At 36.6% G+C, this 14742-nt stretch overlaps 2 protein-coding genes across 2 annotated transcripts in view; both read left to right on the top strand.

Moving 5' to 3' along the window:
* Window positions 1-1206, top strand: part of LOC108732234 (putative serine protease K12H4.7) — an 11367-nt gene extending 10161 nt beyond the window's left edge. Inside the window, exon 10 of the mRNA XM_025973869.1 lies at window positions 932-1206. Coding sequence (XP_025829654.1) covers window positions 932-1128 — 197 coding nt within the window. The 3' untranslated portion in view covers window positions 1129-1206. The remainder of the gene's footprint in view (window positions 1-931) is intronic.
* A 3396-nt stretch (window positions 1207-4602) lies between these two features.
* Window positions 4603-14742, top strand: part of LOC112904282 (putative serine protease K12H4.7) — a 28105-nt gene continuing 17965 nt past the window's right edge. The window contains exons 1-5 of the mRNA XM_025973925.1: window positions 4603-4732; window positions 4804-4938; window positions 11079-11260; window positions 12437-12548; window positions 12712-12861. Coding sequence (XP_025829710.1) covers window positions 4682-4732; window positions 4804-4938; window positions 11079-11260; window positions 12437-12548; window positions 12712-12861 — 630 coding nt within the window. The 5' untranslated portion in view covers window positions 4603-4681. The remainder of the gene's footprint in view (window positions 4733-4803; window positions 4939-11078; window positions 11261-12436; window positions 12549-12711; window positions 12862-14742) is intronic.

The raw sequence follows: 14742 nt of genomic DNA on the forward strand, positions 1-14742 counted from the left end.
TGTGGGGGTTCGGTATAACTCGCACATATAATTAAATGAGCGTGAATGTGAATAACAATAACAATTTATTAATATTAATACAGGAGGTTGATCAATGTTCGAAGCAGTACAAAATCTTACTGACTAAACAGTCGATGAATAAAACTAATATGAATCACCAAGCTGGTGACATTCATTGTTACCAACCTGAGATCCCTGACTTCACGAGTCTCCGTACGGAGCGCTGTGTCGTCATGGAGCAAAGAGGTAGTTGTAGAGTGTACTGAGGTTATGTGTGTGTTTACTTGTATGAGTGTAATCCCCACAGATTTAGTTCTGGTGCCGCCATCTATGTGTCAGGCCGGGGACTTTTCAATTGACCCTAGTATATCACAGTGTTACAAGCGGTAAAATGAGGTAAATAAAGAGAGAAAGAGACTGATATTAGCCGAATGATTGTCTCCCTCTTTCTGGGGAATGGTCAATTTCATGTCCATTCTCTATGTCTATGTGCTAGCTTTAGAGTGTCTTACATCTGTCAAAGATTTAACGTTTTATTAATGACATGAAACGATCAGGCAATTTGGTATTTGTATTTTTTATAAGTATATAGGTTTTTTGGCCGGAGTCCATAGTTGAAGTATAATTAGTGCTGAAGGGCCGTGGTCTAAATGAACTAATAGATCCAAACGTTTCGTCGGCGATTGCGGCTGACATCTTAATATTTTCTAGAATGTTTAGTTTTTTGCTTTTTGTAGTTTAATGTAATTTTGTCATTGTTTCTTCTATGGATCCTGGTTGTGTAGACTTTTCAATCACTCTTTCCTTATGTATACTCTATATCTATATCTTTGAACAAATTGGAAACGTGAAACAATTCCTTAAAGAATAAGTGACAAAGACATCAAAAAGGCTGCTTGACTAACTTCAATGTTTTTTTTTTTAAATTCAGGTTCTTCTCACTGTGCCGATCTCAGATCTGCATCAAATAGTGATTCCGAACAAATCAGACAAACAAAACTCACAATTCGGACAACAATAGCGAGATGGTTGGACGAAATAAAATATGGTACATCATCTGGAAATAGTTTACGAACAAGTGTAATAACTATTATGGCTACTGTAATTTGTTTCATTTATAATTTCTAATTTCTTACATTCATGTAAAATGAAGTGGATTTGCCTAGTACATGCAATTGTGCAGTCAATAAAATTAATTGAAATTAAGGAAGTTTTAAACTCTTTTGTAGTATTTTCTAAAACGCACTGTTAAGATAGCAGGTAAGAGTTGGTCAGTGTTCTGTCGGAGCTGCCTGCGACGCTCTGATGAGATCCAAAAAGAAATCGCGATCCGCGTCTGACAGTTTCGACAGAAGACAGACCACTTCGAATTATTTCATTCGATTAAGCTAACGTGCCTATCACGTTGAGGTTGGCTACGCCGGGATTCGTTTTCAACAAGTAGATATCGACACAAGTGGACCTTGTTGGAGCATACATAATCCTAAAATGTAGCATCGTGCTGCAGATGGCGTTTACTGCGCCATTTGTAGTATTTTCTTTTGTAGATGTTTCAGTCAATTTAAAAGTTCCCCTTCTCCCTTATAAACACTGACATACAAAGATGTAAAGAACATCCAAAAAGTATGTGTGGAATTGATTAATGTGTATACAAGAAATAAACGTCGCTTGATTCATATTACCTACGGAGTTGCGGATAACAAAATTTTTGGAAATAAAACACTAGTAGAAGTTTTTATTTAAGCATTTAATATTTCACAATTTTACCTGTGGTGCACTACTCTTATGGTTTCGTACTTTAGAATAATCCGCAAGCTCCTGTAGGATCACATTGTTGCTCTTCATTCCTTTTCCTCACACTTTATCCAAGAAATTTTCATTTTTAACTTAATGCGATAAAAGCGTTAGATCCTGGAAATCCTTTGCAGTACTTTAATCGAGTTTTATGAGTATTACCCATTTCAATTTAAAAAATGTCAATATTTCAATATGAAGGAACTGGCCCCTTTTTTTAAATATTTAAATATAAATGGCCAGTAGTTAAATCCAAGGAGTCAGTATTTTAAACCAAGTGGTGCAAAAGTTAGCCTATCTCGTCTAACTAAAATCCTTGTTAGTCCGTCGCACTCTTATTCTAATTTTCGTATGTGGCGAAAGAACTCTTATTGTTTTTTTTGTGTGTAAATATTTTTTCTAATTTTATTTCGTTTCAAATATTATTTCATTTCAAATATTATTTCAATTCATTTCAAATTATTATCTTCTACATATCTTGGTTTCTTTTCAATCTAAACTCTACTGTTCTCTCAATCACTTTTACCCATACTCCCAAACTATACATCTGGTTTTACCCTTGATTATTTTCTCTTGAATTCTGTACTGTTTAATTCTACTTAATTCTATAAACCAGTTTCTTCACCCTCTCTCTCACCACTTTTTCTTCTAGAACGTTCTATCAAATCTACTAACAACCCTATCCAATGCATAGGAATTAGAGGGAGACCACTAGAGCTTATGAAAAGCTATCTTAGTGGTAGAAAACAGAGGGTATTCGTCAACAATACTAAGAGTGATAACGAACTAATCGGAGTTCCTCAAGGTACGATTCTCGGGCCGTTACTCTTTATTATCTATAAATGATATTTTAAAGCTATTCAACAGTGGCTCGGTAGTTTCGTACGCAGACGACACTGCTGTTGTATCAGATGAAAATACACGGCACCTTACACAAGAGAATATGAATAACAAATTGCTTCTTATTGCAAATCGGTTAGCTACAAATAAACTTTCACTTAATATAAATAAAACTGTCCATATGACCTTTGGTATTTATAAGTATAGAGTTCCAGATGTAATTAATATGAAGATTTTTGATACGATTATACAAAGAGCTGAATATTGTAAATATTTAGGAATCTACTTTGATTTTAACATCAAGTAGGAGAAGCATATAAATTACCTATTGAGTAAAACTAAATATCTAGTATTTATTTTTCGTAAACTTAGCAATACAATGAAAGCTGCGACTATGAAAATGATCTATTATGCTTTCTTCCAATCAGTAGCCAGCTATGGAATTATTGCCTAGGGTGGTACTTATAACAATATTATAAAATACAAATAATATTAAAAAAAATATCATACATACATAGTTTTTTTTACCTGTATAGTAACGGTTCAACTATCAGAACGTTCGAACCCGACGATTTCGTAGTCAAACCTACCAACCGAACTTGATCGTTCGACATACAAAGTGTCGCCCGACCGAATCACCGCGCACCGTCGAACCATTGTACCGAGCATAATTCAACCGTTGCATCGCGCTTCGTCGAACCGTTGTACCGCGAATAGTTCAACCGTTGCACCGCGCATCGTCGAACCGTTGTACCGCGAATAGATCAACCGTTGCACCGCGCATCGTCGAACCGTTGTACCGCGAATAGTTCAACCGTTGCACCGCGCATCGTCGAACTGTTGTACCGCGAATAGTTCAACCGACGCACCGCGCATCGTTGAACCGTTGCACCGCGCATCGTTCAACCGTTGCACCGCGCATCGTCGAACCGTTGTACCGCGAATAGTTCAACCGCTGCACCGCGCATTGTCGAACCGTTGCACCGCGAATTGTTCAACCGTTGCACCGCGCATCGTTGAACCGTTGCACCGCGCATCGTCCAACCGTTGCACCGCGCATCCTCGAACCGTTGTACCGCGAATAGTTTAACCGCTGGACCGCGCATCGTTGAACCGTTGCACCGCAAATAGTTCAACCTACATCAAAACGGAGATCATTCGAGTCTCCCACCACTTACCCATTTTCCCACCTTGTGAGTGATTACAGCTTGTGAATAAAATTGCAAGTTGTGCAGCAGACTCTGTTGCCAACTTTTAAACAAGATTTATCCGAATAGTTTCGTTTGTATTGTTATTTCATGGTCATTTCAAAATAATATTACCCTAGAAATACCATGGGTGGGTGGTGGTTCGGGTGAGAAAGATGAGACGGACGAAATGAAGACAGAAGAATTTGGACCAAGGCAAACGGACCCGGAATCGAACCGGCGTCCTTCCGAATGCTAAGTAATGGTCTAAACCCCTAGGCCATGCCGCTCGGTAGCAGCTTCAATTAATGAGTGCACTATACACTGTTTCTCCTAACTTCTTAATATCTTTTGTTAAATATAGTTTATGTAACTTAACTGCTCCAGTTAAGATGGTAATATTCAGAGAGTCTCAAAATGTTTTCTACCTATGGACTGACCGGTGTAAACTGAGGTTTAATGTTGTATAATGTTTCATGTAAAAAAAATAATACCTAGTCTGGTTATCGATATAACCTTGTCTATAACTTGTAAATAATGTAAATCACTAATTATTATTACATTTCTTACTTTAAATAAATTAATTGATTGTTGTAATTCACTATCAATTTGTTATCAATATCGCTGATATGTATTATCATATTTATGGTATAGATGCGAAACTTCAAAGATACCAAAAGTAATCCCTGAAATAATTACCCCCACCACTCGTTATTAGAAACATAATCGTCAAATTGTCTATCGATGTATCTACTACAATTTATTAATAAATAATTAATCTTATTGGTAATTTTAGTTCACATTCCATTTCGTTTGCACTTTTCATCACCTATTCAAAAGTGTTCACAACTTTTACTGAGATGGCGACTTTACCTATTCTATTTCTAATATTGTGTGTTTTTGCTTCGGAGGTAAATAATAAATAAAGTAAACTTAATTCTCATATAACGTATCTAAATAAAATAAAATTTAACATTATTAGGCAAAAATATTTCGTAACTTGCATGCACCTCCCCCAATAGATGTTCCCGTCGGCAGAGCTACTGTTCCCGTGTGGGCTAACATAACCCAGAGGGTTGATCATTTCAATCCTGTGGATAAAAGAACATGGAAAATGGTAAGTGCAAAAATAGTTTCAAATTGAATATTCAGTTCATTTATTAATTATATTGAACGTAATAAGCTGAATGGTGTCGTGGGACACCCAGTAGGATACGAACAAGGTCTCTAATTATTTTTGATAAATATTGATTATAAATTTTAGTCAAGGTAGATATTTGCAAAAAGAAAACAAATACTTATTTATCATGTGCATTCGATAAACGTCATGTATTCACAATATTTCGAAATGACAATTTTAGGACAGTTGGTTTTGCTACTTATACGTTAAATTTTAAAGTTTTTTAAAATAACTTCTATTGGTCATGTTAACCAGATAACAGTAGATAAGATCGAATATACTTCGTTAGCTCTCTCTCTATCTCTTTCTGCAAGCAGTAAGAGAAAGAAAGATGTCCACTAACACATTCGATTTTTGTTTAGACATAGGGAATTTGGAACCCCTATCCAATGCATAGGAATTAGAGGGAGACCACTAGAGCTTATGAAAAGCTATCTTAGTGGTAGAAAACAGAGGGTATTCGTCAACAATACTAAGAGTGATAACGAACTAATCGGAGTTCCTCAAGGTACGATTCTCGGGCCGTTACTCTTTATTATCNTTCGGAAGAAAACCAACAAATTTTTACATAAATATTACATATTAACCACGATTAAAATTTTTTAAAGTATTTGATATGATATTAATACCTACTTATAAATTAGTTTGACGAAACTGTGACTTAATAAGTAAGTTTCGTCATTGTTACTGCTGTTACCTTTTATAGGATAGTGGTAAAAGCATTAGTGCGTTAAGCGAAAGGCCCCGGGTTCGATTCTCGGCGAGGGTGTGACAATTAGGAACAATTTTTCCTCAGTCTTTTTTGGTATGAATTCGTTTAGATTTTAACAGTATGCTTATACCAACTGTAAAGTCCACTTTAAATGCCTTAATTTCGTGTCATTTTCCGTACAAACTGGCAGTTAATATAGAGAAACAGTGCGTCGTAGTCATATATGAAATTAATGTAACCATGTCTTCATCTTCTTGTACATCTTGTTGTGAAAAATAAGTATAAGTAATCTTATTTACGGCAGAACCCCTTGTGGTCTGTAGGAGCATTTTTTCAATACTCAAAACATTCAAGTTAAAATATTCTGACGTACCTACGAGTCACAGTCGATTAAGTGCATGGTTATCACAGCATAGATAATGATTTCGATTGGATACATAGCGAAGATGACTAGATGATTGATTAAGTGTTTTTACTTACAAAAGATTTCTTTATACATATGAAGTACCGTTATATTTTCAATCGAATAAATAGTCTCATAATTTAGTTCACAAAGCGTTGGTTAGGTACCTACAGTTGGAGCGTTAAACATTGATATAGTTGCATTTACTTTCTTCTTTTACCTTGCTAACTATACTGGAAAGGTTGCTGACAAAACGCTAACTTTTATTCATAACAGACATTGTAAGGAATATCGTAAGCATAGAAAATAGATGTCAGGTAGGAATTGCAGCAGACACATAAAAAAAAGGAATAACATTACACCAATTGATGTGTAACAGAAATAAATTCAGAAAAGCAGAATTTGAGTACGCTGCCAGCATCGGACTTTAAAGAATGTTCAATATTATCAGGAATTTAGGAGAGCAAAGACACTGTTTATATTTCTAACCAGGCAGTTATAAAGCCGATCCTGATCTTTAGCGTACCTGAGGAACTTCTAACCCCTGCATCGGTTACTGTTTGTCTGTACTACTCCTGAAGCATTTCCTCATTTAACAAGGGCAAAACGCAACAAATGACTACAGTACCAAGAGGAAACACGAAAGAAGATATGTCCATTTTCACAGATAATTTATCGTGGACTATGCCAATTTTGAACGTCCCAACTATACCTACGTTTTTTCCCGTGTATCTGCGTACAGTCCATTTCAAATTGTTAGAATTGTGACCTTGAGGAAATCTGCACGAGCAGAGCTCTCGATGGGCGGTCTTAGGAGATCGGCTAGAACTGTACAGTACTAGACAAAAATGTTTAGCAATTTCTTAAAACAAAAATGTATATAAATTAACAATAGAAAACAAAGCAAAAGTTTTATGGGTGTGTAGAACGTTAAGTTAATTCACTTGTTATTATTTTTGGCTAAATATGCTTTTAAATAAAACACATTCTTAAATTTTAACGAGGCAGTTTAAATAATTTTGCAGATGGTACTGTACACTTTTTGACTAGTTCTCGTTCGATGATCGGTGGAGAAATGAGCTCCGCAGACAAATATGATTGAATTTGGAATTATGCTACGGCTCATCCTAATAAAAAGAAGGGGCATATCTTTCATTTCTTGAAACGAACAGTTGTGTGTGGTATTCACTATTCCTTCGAGCCATCCAAACGACCTGATGGATCTTTTTAATCAATGAGATGTCTATCGATTTGACTAACCCGTCCAGTTCCATTATTAGAAAACCGAATGGCTGCTGTAAAACAAAATGGTAGTAAAGGCAAAACAAAAATTTGTTGTGAGAGACGATCGTTAGAAATCAGGATGATGCTTCCTGGACTATTTTATAGTCATATAAGCTCCCTTTAATTATTACATAACCTGAAAGTTGTATAAGTACATACCTTCGATAGAAACTTAACTTAGATGAACCTACTTACAGATTTATATATATACCACACACAACCAGTTTTTTCAAACAGGAAATAGCAATATGTGTATTCATAAAAGAAAATTAAAACGTAGTTAGTAGAAATGTACTTAAATTGAAAAAGTTTCCATCTTTCTACTTCGCTTTTTACGCAGTCGGGTTTTTTAAGAATTTAAATTTTTAAACAATCAAAATTAGTTTTTGTTATAATCTTTTTTTTGTGTGGGAAGTTTTTGTGCCTGTGAATTTAACTTGAAGGTTAAGAGAATTACATCGGATGCGGCAAAGGATGTAAACATGAGATATAGAAATGCTGAAGTTTTATAAGTATCAATCATGTACCTAGACTTTAGAATAGATAAATAATCAGCACTTAGGTGCCTATAGATTATGAAGAAATGCCTGGAAGTACCTACTCATTGTTACTTCACTGTAACATGAAAGCGTTATCATACGAGGGTGGATTGATAAGTTTCCGGCCTAACCAAGAGATGACGCCACTAGGCCTACCTTGAGGTGACATTCTATAGTACCATCCTTGGATAGCTTGTAGCTATAGTTTCAGCCCGATCTCCTTGCTAGTGTAGGTTTGACAGCACGCTGAACAAGACGCCTCTGTGGTTTTCGTAAAAATGGAAAAGCAGGAAAATCGTGCTGTCATCAAATACTTTTATTTGAAGGGGTTAACGCCGAAGGAAATTAAAAAAGAGATGGACTCAACACTGGGGACATCCTCCCCGTCATATTCAACCGTTAAGCAGTAGGTTTCCGAGTTTAAAAAGGGTCGTGTGAGCACCTCTGATGGGCCTCGCTCAGGACGCCCCGTTGAGGTCACAACTCCAGATATGATCGAAAAAATTCATCAAATAGTGCTGGGAGACCGCAGATTGAAAGTGCGTGAGATAGCTGAGACCTGTAAGATGTCATATGAACGTGTGCAACATATTTTGCACCAACATTTGCATATGGAAAAGCTCTGTGCAAGATGGGTGCCGCGTTTGCTAACAGTCGACCAAAAATTGATTCGAAAAAACATTTCTACCGCAAATTTGTCATTGTATAAGCGTAATCCAAGCGAATTTTTGCGTCGATTCGTAACCGTTGACGAAACGTGGGTCCACCACTACACTCCTGAAACCAAAGAACAGTCTAAACAGTGGATTGGACCAGGGGAACCAACTCCAAAGAAGGCAAAAACAATTTTTTCGGCGAACAAGGTTATGGCTACTGTTTTTTGGGATGCAAGAGGTATTATATACATTGATTACCTTGCAAAGGGTAATACTATCACTGGTCAATACTACGCAGACTTATTGCAACGTTTGAGCCACGAGGTGAAAATTAAACGACCTCATCTGACGAAGAAAAAAATCTTGTTTCATCACGATAACGCACCAGCGCACACGTCAATCGTTGCGACGGCTAAAATCAACGATCTAAAGTTTGAATTGATGCCGCACCCTCCTTACTCTCCAGACCTAGCCCCGAGTGACTATTTTCTGTTCCCTAATCTCAAAAAATGGCTTGGCGGTAAGAGATTTGCGGACAATGAAGAAGTAATCGAAGCTGTAAATGGTTATTTTGAGGAGCTTGACGAATCAGTCTATAGAGATGGCATTAATAGACTGGAACACCGCTATGAGAAATGTATCAGCCTTGGAGGAGATTATGTTGAGAAATAAAAAAAAAAATTTTTTAAAAACCTTGTTTTTCTTGGTCAGGCCGGAAACTTATCAATCCACCCTCGTATATAAGATAATGAGAAATACATACGTTATCACGATCATGATGAATAATGCTTCGTTTCAATTTCCTGAGAGTAAACATTAATTTAATTATTCTCGTAGACAAGGAGAGCCTTCTGATAAATCCATTCCATATATTAGAAACCTTCCAGTACCTAACTAAATTGCATTGTTACAAAGGGCCGATTTTAAATTCGAGGAATGGGGATATGAAGTAGAAATAAAAGTACGAATTTATTTTTCCTTTTCAATATATTCACCTGCTACCCTTATAACTTACGTATAGATACCTTCGAAAAAAAAAAATGTTTTTGTCTGAAAAATACGCCGAAACTGCATCCTTCACTTCGTCGTCGCTTGAAAATTTCTTCCCGCGAAATCTTTTTTCAAGTTTAGGAATAGTTAACAATCGCTGGGAGTTAGGCCAGGACTGTAGGGTGGGTGCGCCAAAATTTTGAAGCGCACTTCTATGGGACAGCCATCGCAAGACAGCTGTTGTGAACAGGCGCGTTGTCGTGCAGAATCTTCTTAGTGAATCTTCCTCTTTTTTTTTTACTGCTTCCTTTAACCGCTGTAGGATTCAAGCATTGTATTCTCCGGTTATGGATGGGTTATAATGGACAAGCAGGATACCCTCTGGGCCCCAAAAGACTGTCGGCATGATTTTCCCAACCGACTGTGACACCTTAAACTTCCTGGTTGGTATATAAGATCCTGTTTGGACATAGGTTCATAATGATGAACCCGAGTTTCGTCCATAGTAAAAGTTCGAGTTAATACTCCATTTTATCTTCACTACAGACGTCCGAAAACGAGGGAGAACACTAAACACGCTGTTGTTTTTGAGACGGATTGAGCATTCACGGCACCCATCTTGCGCTGACTTTAGTTATGCCAAGATGATCGTGAAGAATTTAAAAATAGTTGTATCTGATACTGCTACAATTTCTTCCTGTAGTGCCCCAGTCGCTGTCGAGACATCGAGATACAATCTACGTTCACGTTGTCAACGCAGCACTACCACTGAAGATGTCAGCCGCAGTAGCTGACGAAACGTCTGGACAGAATCGTTCACTTAGACCACGGCCCTATAGCCCGAATCTGCATTCTACTATGGATTCCGGCCGTGAAAGCCTTTGTTCTTATTAATAGACTTCAGATAATAATTACTCAGATTCGATTCCTTGTTCAACTGTTTTTTTATTCGATTTGATATCTCCACCCACTAATGCCTTCACTAACATTTAAAAGCACTTCATTGCACTTATTCGTACTCCCTCCACCCGACTATCCCAGCCCCCGCCAACCGCCCTAATTACCAATGCTTCTCTGCTCAAACATATTTGCTTCTCTTCAATCCTAAGGAGATGAAATTTCAAAAACCCCTCCACAGTGCTGTCCTAAAGTACTCAGGGAATAGTATCCGCTCCTTAAAACTCTAGGTCCACTGGTTTATGTCAAGTGAGGACCATTTTCACCCCCTTATGGATCAAATTTGAAAAGAATATCTTTTTATTACATCAATATAGTACCCACTAAGAATATTTCCTCCAAATTTCCATTTTCCGTCTAAACTTACCCCATCCCTTTTCATCCTTTCAGGAATAAAGTTTAAAGCAATCTCTCCTCCTAAACTAGCTACCTAGTCAACGAATAGGTACAGTCGATTTATATGAATGAAAATTCAACAAAAATATTTTTAATAGTTCAAGAAGCTGAATTATTTATTTCATTTTCTTTTTCCGTAGAGATATTTATATAATGACGAGTGCTTTGTGAGTGGCGGTCCGATATTCATATATCTCGGAGGTGAATGGACCATAACAACGGGAAGACTTATGACCGGGCCAATATACGACATGGCATGTGAAAATGGTGGATACATGTTCTATACTGAACACAGATATTATGGAGAAAGTCAGCCGACCAGGTACGTTGCCTAGTTGCTTATAAAAATTAAATACACTGTAACGCCTCTGATTGTTGAGGCACTTAATTTATGAAATTCTAAATCCCTAATGAAATTAAAAAAGAAAAGGGTCATTTGTAACTATTTTGTGATTATATTGTAATGTTCGTGGGTTTAACAAAATTAACTCTAAGAATGATAAAGACAAAAACTACTTATTTACACTAATTATTAAAGAACTTAAAAACACTATTCACTGCGCTATGTATTTCACTGCTATTACTGCTATTTATTTCTGGATTAACTTCTGCAACGGTCAATTTATTTCTCCTCTACTCGGCGATCGTCCCCTTCTTTAAATACTCTTTGTTTACTTTCGGGAACCTTCTGGAAAACGTCCGGACAGTTTATTTTTTTTTTGAACTGTTTAACTGCTTTCCCAGAACGCAGGTACGACACACACATTCATAAATACAGCGCACATGAAGAAAGGCGCCCGCGGCTAGTCGGCGAATCTATAAGCCGTTCACGCACACGTGTGCCCGATCGCACACGAACACACTCGTGCTCTCTGCAATATAAATGGATCCTCGCACATCAGTAATGCAAATGAGAACTCAAGGTCTTGAGTAAGATAAGTTTCTCAAATTGTTCATTTTGATCTTGACCTCTTGTTTTCGATATTTTCTTAGATATCAATATAAGAACAATATAGTTTTGATTGTTTATTTAAAAAATTAAAAGCCGCAACATTGGCGTTAGTTTAACAAATAAAGGATTTTCTGCCTTTGATTCTACACTACCATACACTTACGTATTAAACATCGGTGCTCTTGATTTTTGAAACAAGGTATGATATTTGAAAATTTGAAATTGTTCTCCTGTATTCTTTGTTGACTTGCTCTCAGATTAATCTCTAAACGTTAGACTTTCTAATAAACAAGAGCACATCCACAAATTACAAATTCGGTTGTAGCTCCTGTATCTATACATAGAGACTGTCAATTAGTAGAATTTAACATAAAATAATTCTTCAATGTATAAATAATACCTACAATTTGTATCAATGATAAAACGTTTAGAGTGCACCTACCTTAAGTAACACTAATCGTAAGAATAACATTGACAGGACCAAAAAAATGAATAGAGTGATAAGTAAATGACACAAGGTTTACTTAATTGAAATTCCGTTTACAGTGATTGGAGTTCTGAAAATCTAAAGTACCTTTCGGCCGATCAAGCTCTAGCTGACATTGCTTACTTTATCAAATACCAAAAAGAAAACATTCCAGCCTTACAAAATAGTTCGGTGAGTAACACTAATTAGAATTCTACGTCAACATTTTCATAATATCTTATTTAGCTTCGTTAAATTTCTTTTAAAGCTAGTGTAGCAAAAATGTTAATTAAGCCACAATAACTTACTAGCTACTACTTTAAAATGCAATTTTATTAATTTATGGTTACTTTAGGTAGTAGCAATTGGAGGCTCTTATTCTGCAACTCTTGCGACATGGGTTCGTATTAAATATCCCCATTTCGTTGACATTGCGTATGCCTCCAGTGCTCCACTTAATGCTAAAGAAGATTTCTTTGGTAAGTTCAATTATTTGATAATATATGTAGAAATAATTCGTTGATAAGAATGCCGCATTCATAAATTAACAAGTTTCTGCACTTCTTGCTGCAATGAGTTGACTAAATATGATATGATAAGCATTCCAAACTGTGCCTAACGTTGACGATTCGTTTTACGTCAATACGAATTGTGCAAGCATGTTATTTGACGAGATGAGAGAGAGAGAGAGAGTAGAAAGGAAAGGAGACATTGATGAGAATGTCATTCATACATAAAGCACTAAGTTTCTTATTGCACTTCTTGGTGCAGTGAATTTGATCGCTTGTTGTTGCGAACAGGACTGAACTGATCTAAAACCAAGTACATTTGGATGAATCATCCTACAACCTACTAATATTTACTCCAGAATGCAGCAGACTAATCTCTCCCAGTGTTTTGAGAGGAAACTATAGCAAACGGTTGATTGTGATTGGAGTCAGGTTGGAGATAACGTGGCAAAGTGGCTAAATATGATAGCATTTCAAACTGTGCCTAACGTTGACGATTCGTTTTACGCCCATACAAATTGTGCAGGGCGTGTTATTTGACGAGAAAACGTGAGAATGCAGTAAGGAGAGGAGTTGTTGATGAGAATGCCGCATTCATAAATAAAGCACTAAGTTTCTTATTGCACTTCTTGCTGCAGTGAGTTGACTAAATATGATATGATAAGCATTCCAAACTGTGCCTGACGTTGACGAATCGTTTTGCGTTGATACGAATTGTGCATGCATGTTATTTGACGAGAAGAGGCGAGAAAGCAGAAAGGAAAGGAGTCGCTGATGAGAATGCAATTCATAAATAACGTATTGCACTTCTTGGTGCAGTGGAATCGATCGCTTGTTGTTGCAAATTGAACTGATCTGATCAAAAATGCATACTCCAAAATACAGCAGACTAATCTCAGTGTTTTGAGAGGAAACTATAGCAAACGGTTCACTGTGGTTGGAGTCAGTGTTTGAGAGGAAACTATAACAAACTGTTGATTGTGATTGGAGTCAGGTTGAAGATACGTGGCAAGGTGGCTATCTATTGTGTGGAGTGTATTCCACACGGGTTTCGTGAATCGCTTGAATAAATAAAATAAAACTGAACATAAAAGTGATTGTTTCTTTTTCAAAGTTAATAGACGTTTAGAAAAAAATGTTTAGAGTTACAACGTTTATTTTTGCGTTACTTTTAACAACTCGGTAACCTAACGTAAAGGCGATAACTACTCGCATATGAACGTGGCACTTAAGAAAACAACAATTCTATTTAAAGCCGAAAAGATATTTGTTATTACAATAGTTCTAAACTTTGATACCAAATTAGCACGTAAGAGAGCATCTAGTTTTGGTACGCTACAAATTTAATTTTTGTGTTGCTTATCACGGAGTCCTCTCGAGAAAGTACTCATATGATATTGAACTGAGTAGTTTTATCAAAAAAGTAAAATGTTTTCTATGTACTTCTCTTGTGACATTTTCTTTTGCTACCAATTTGGGCTAATGGATAAACCAAGAACATAATCATAGATTTTGTTAGTACATGTAACATCCAGCTACTTTGTAGGTATATATCACAGGTCAATTGAAAAGTCCCCGGCCTAAAATAGTAAAACACATTTTTTTTTGCAAAATTCGTTTTTTTTATTCAACATCGTGTTCATCGTGTGCAGTCCACTCCGATGACTATCGATTGGATGGAGCCATGTTTCATCCATTGTCACATATCGACGCAAAAACTCGGGTTTATTACGCGTGATCATCTTCAAACACTGCTCTGAATCATCAACTCGTCGTTGTTTTTGGTCAAAAGTGAGCTCGCGCGGCACCCACTTTGCACAGAGCTTTCTCATACCCAAATATTCGTGAATGATGTGATGTATACGTTCCGTTGATAT

The sequence above is a fragment of the Agrilus planipennis genome, unplaced genomic scaffold, assembly GCF_000699045.2.
Source record: "Agrilus planipennis isolate EAB-ADULT unplaced genomic scaffold, Apla_2.0 scaffold30, whole genome shotgun sequence".
In the NCBI taxonomy this organism is placed as follows: domain Eukaryota; kingdom Metazoa; phylum Arthropoda; class Insecta; order Coleoptera; family Buprestidae; genus Agrilus; species Agrilus planipennis.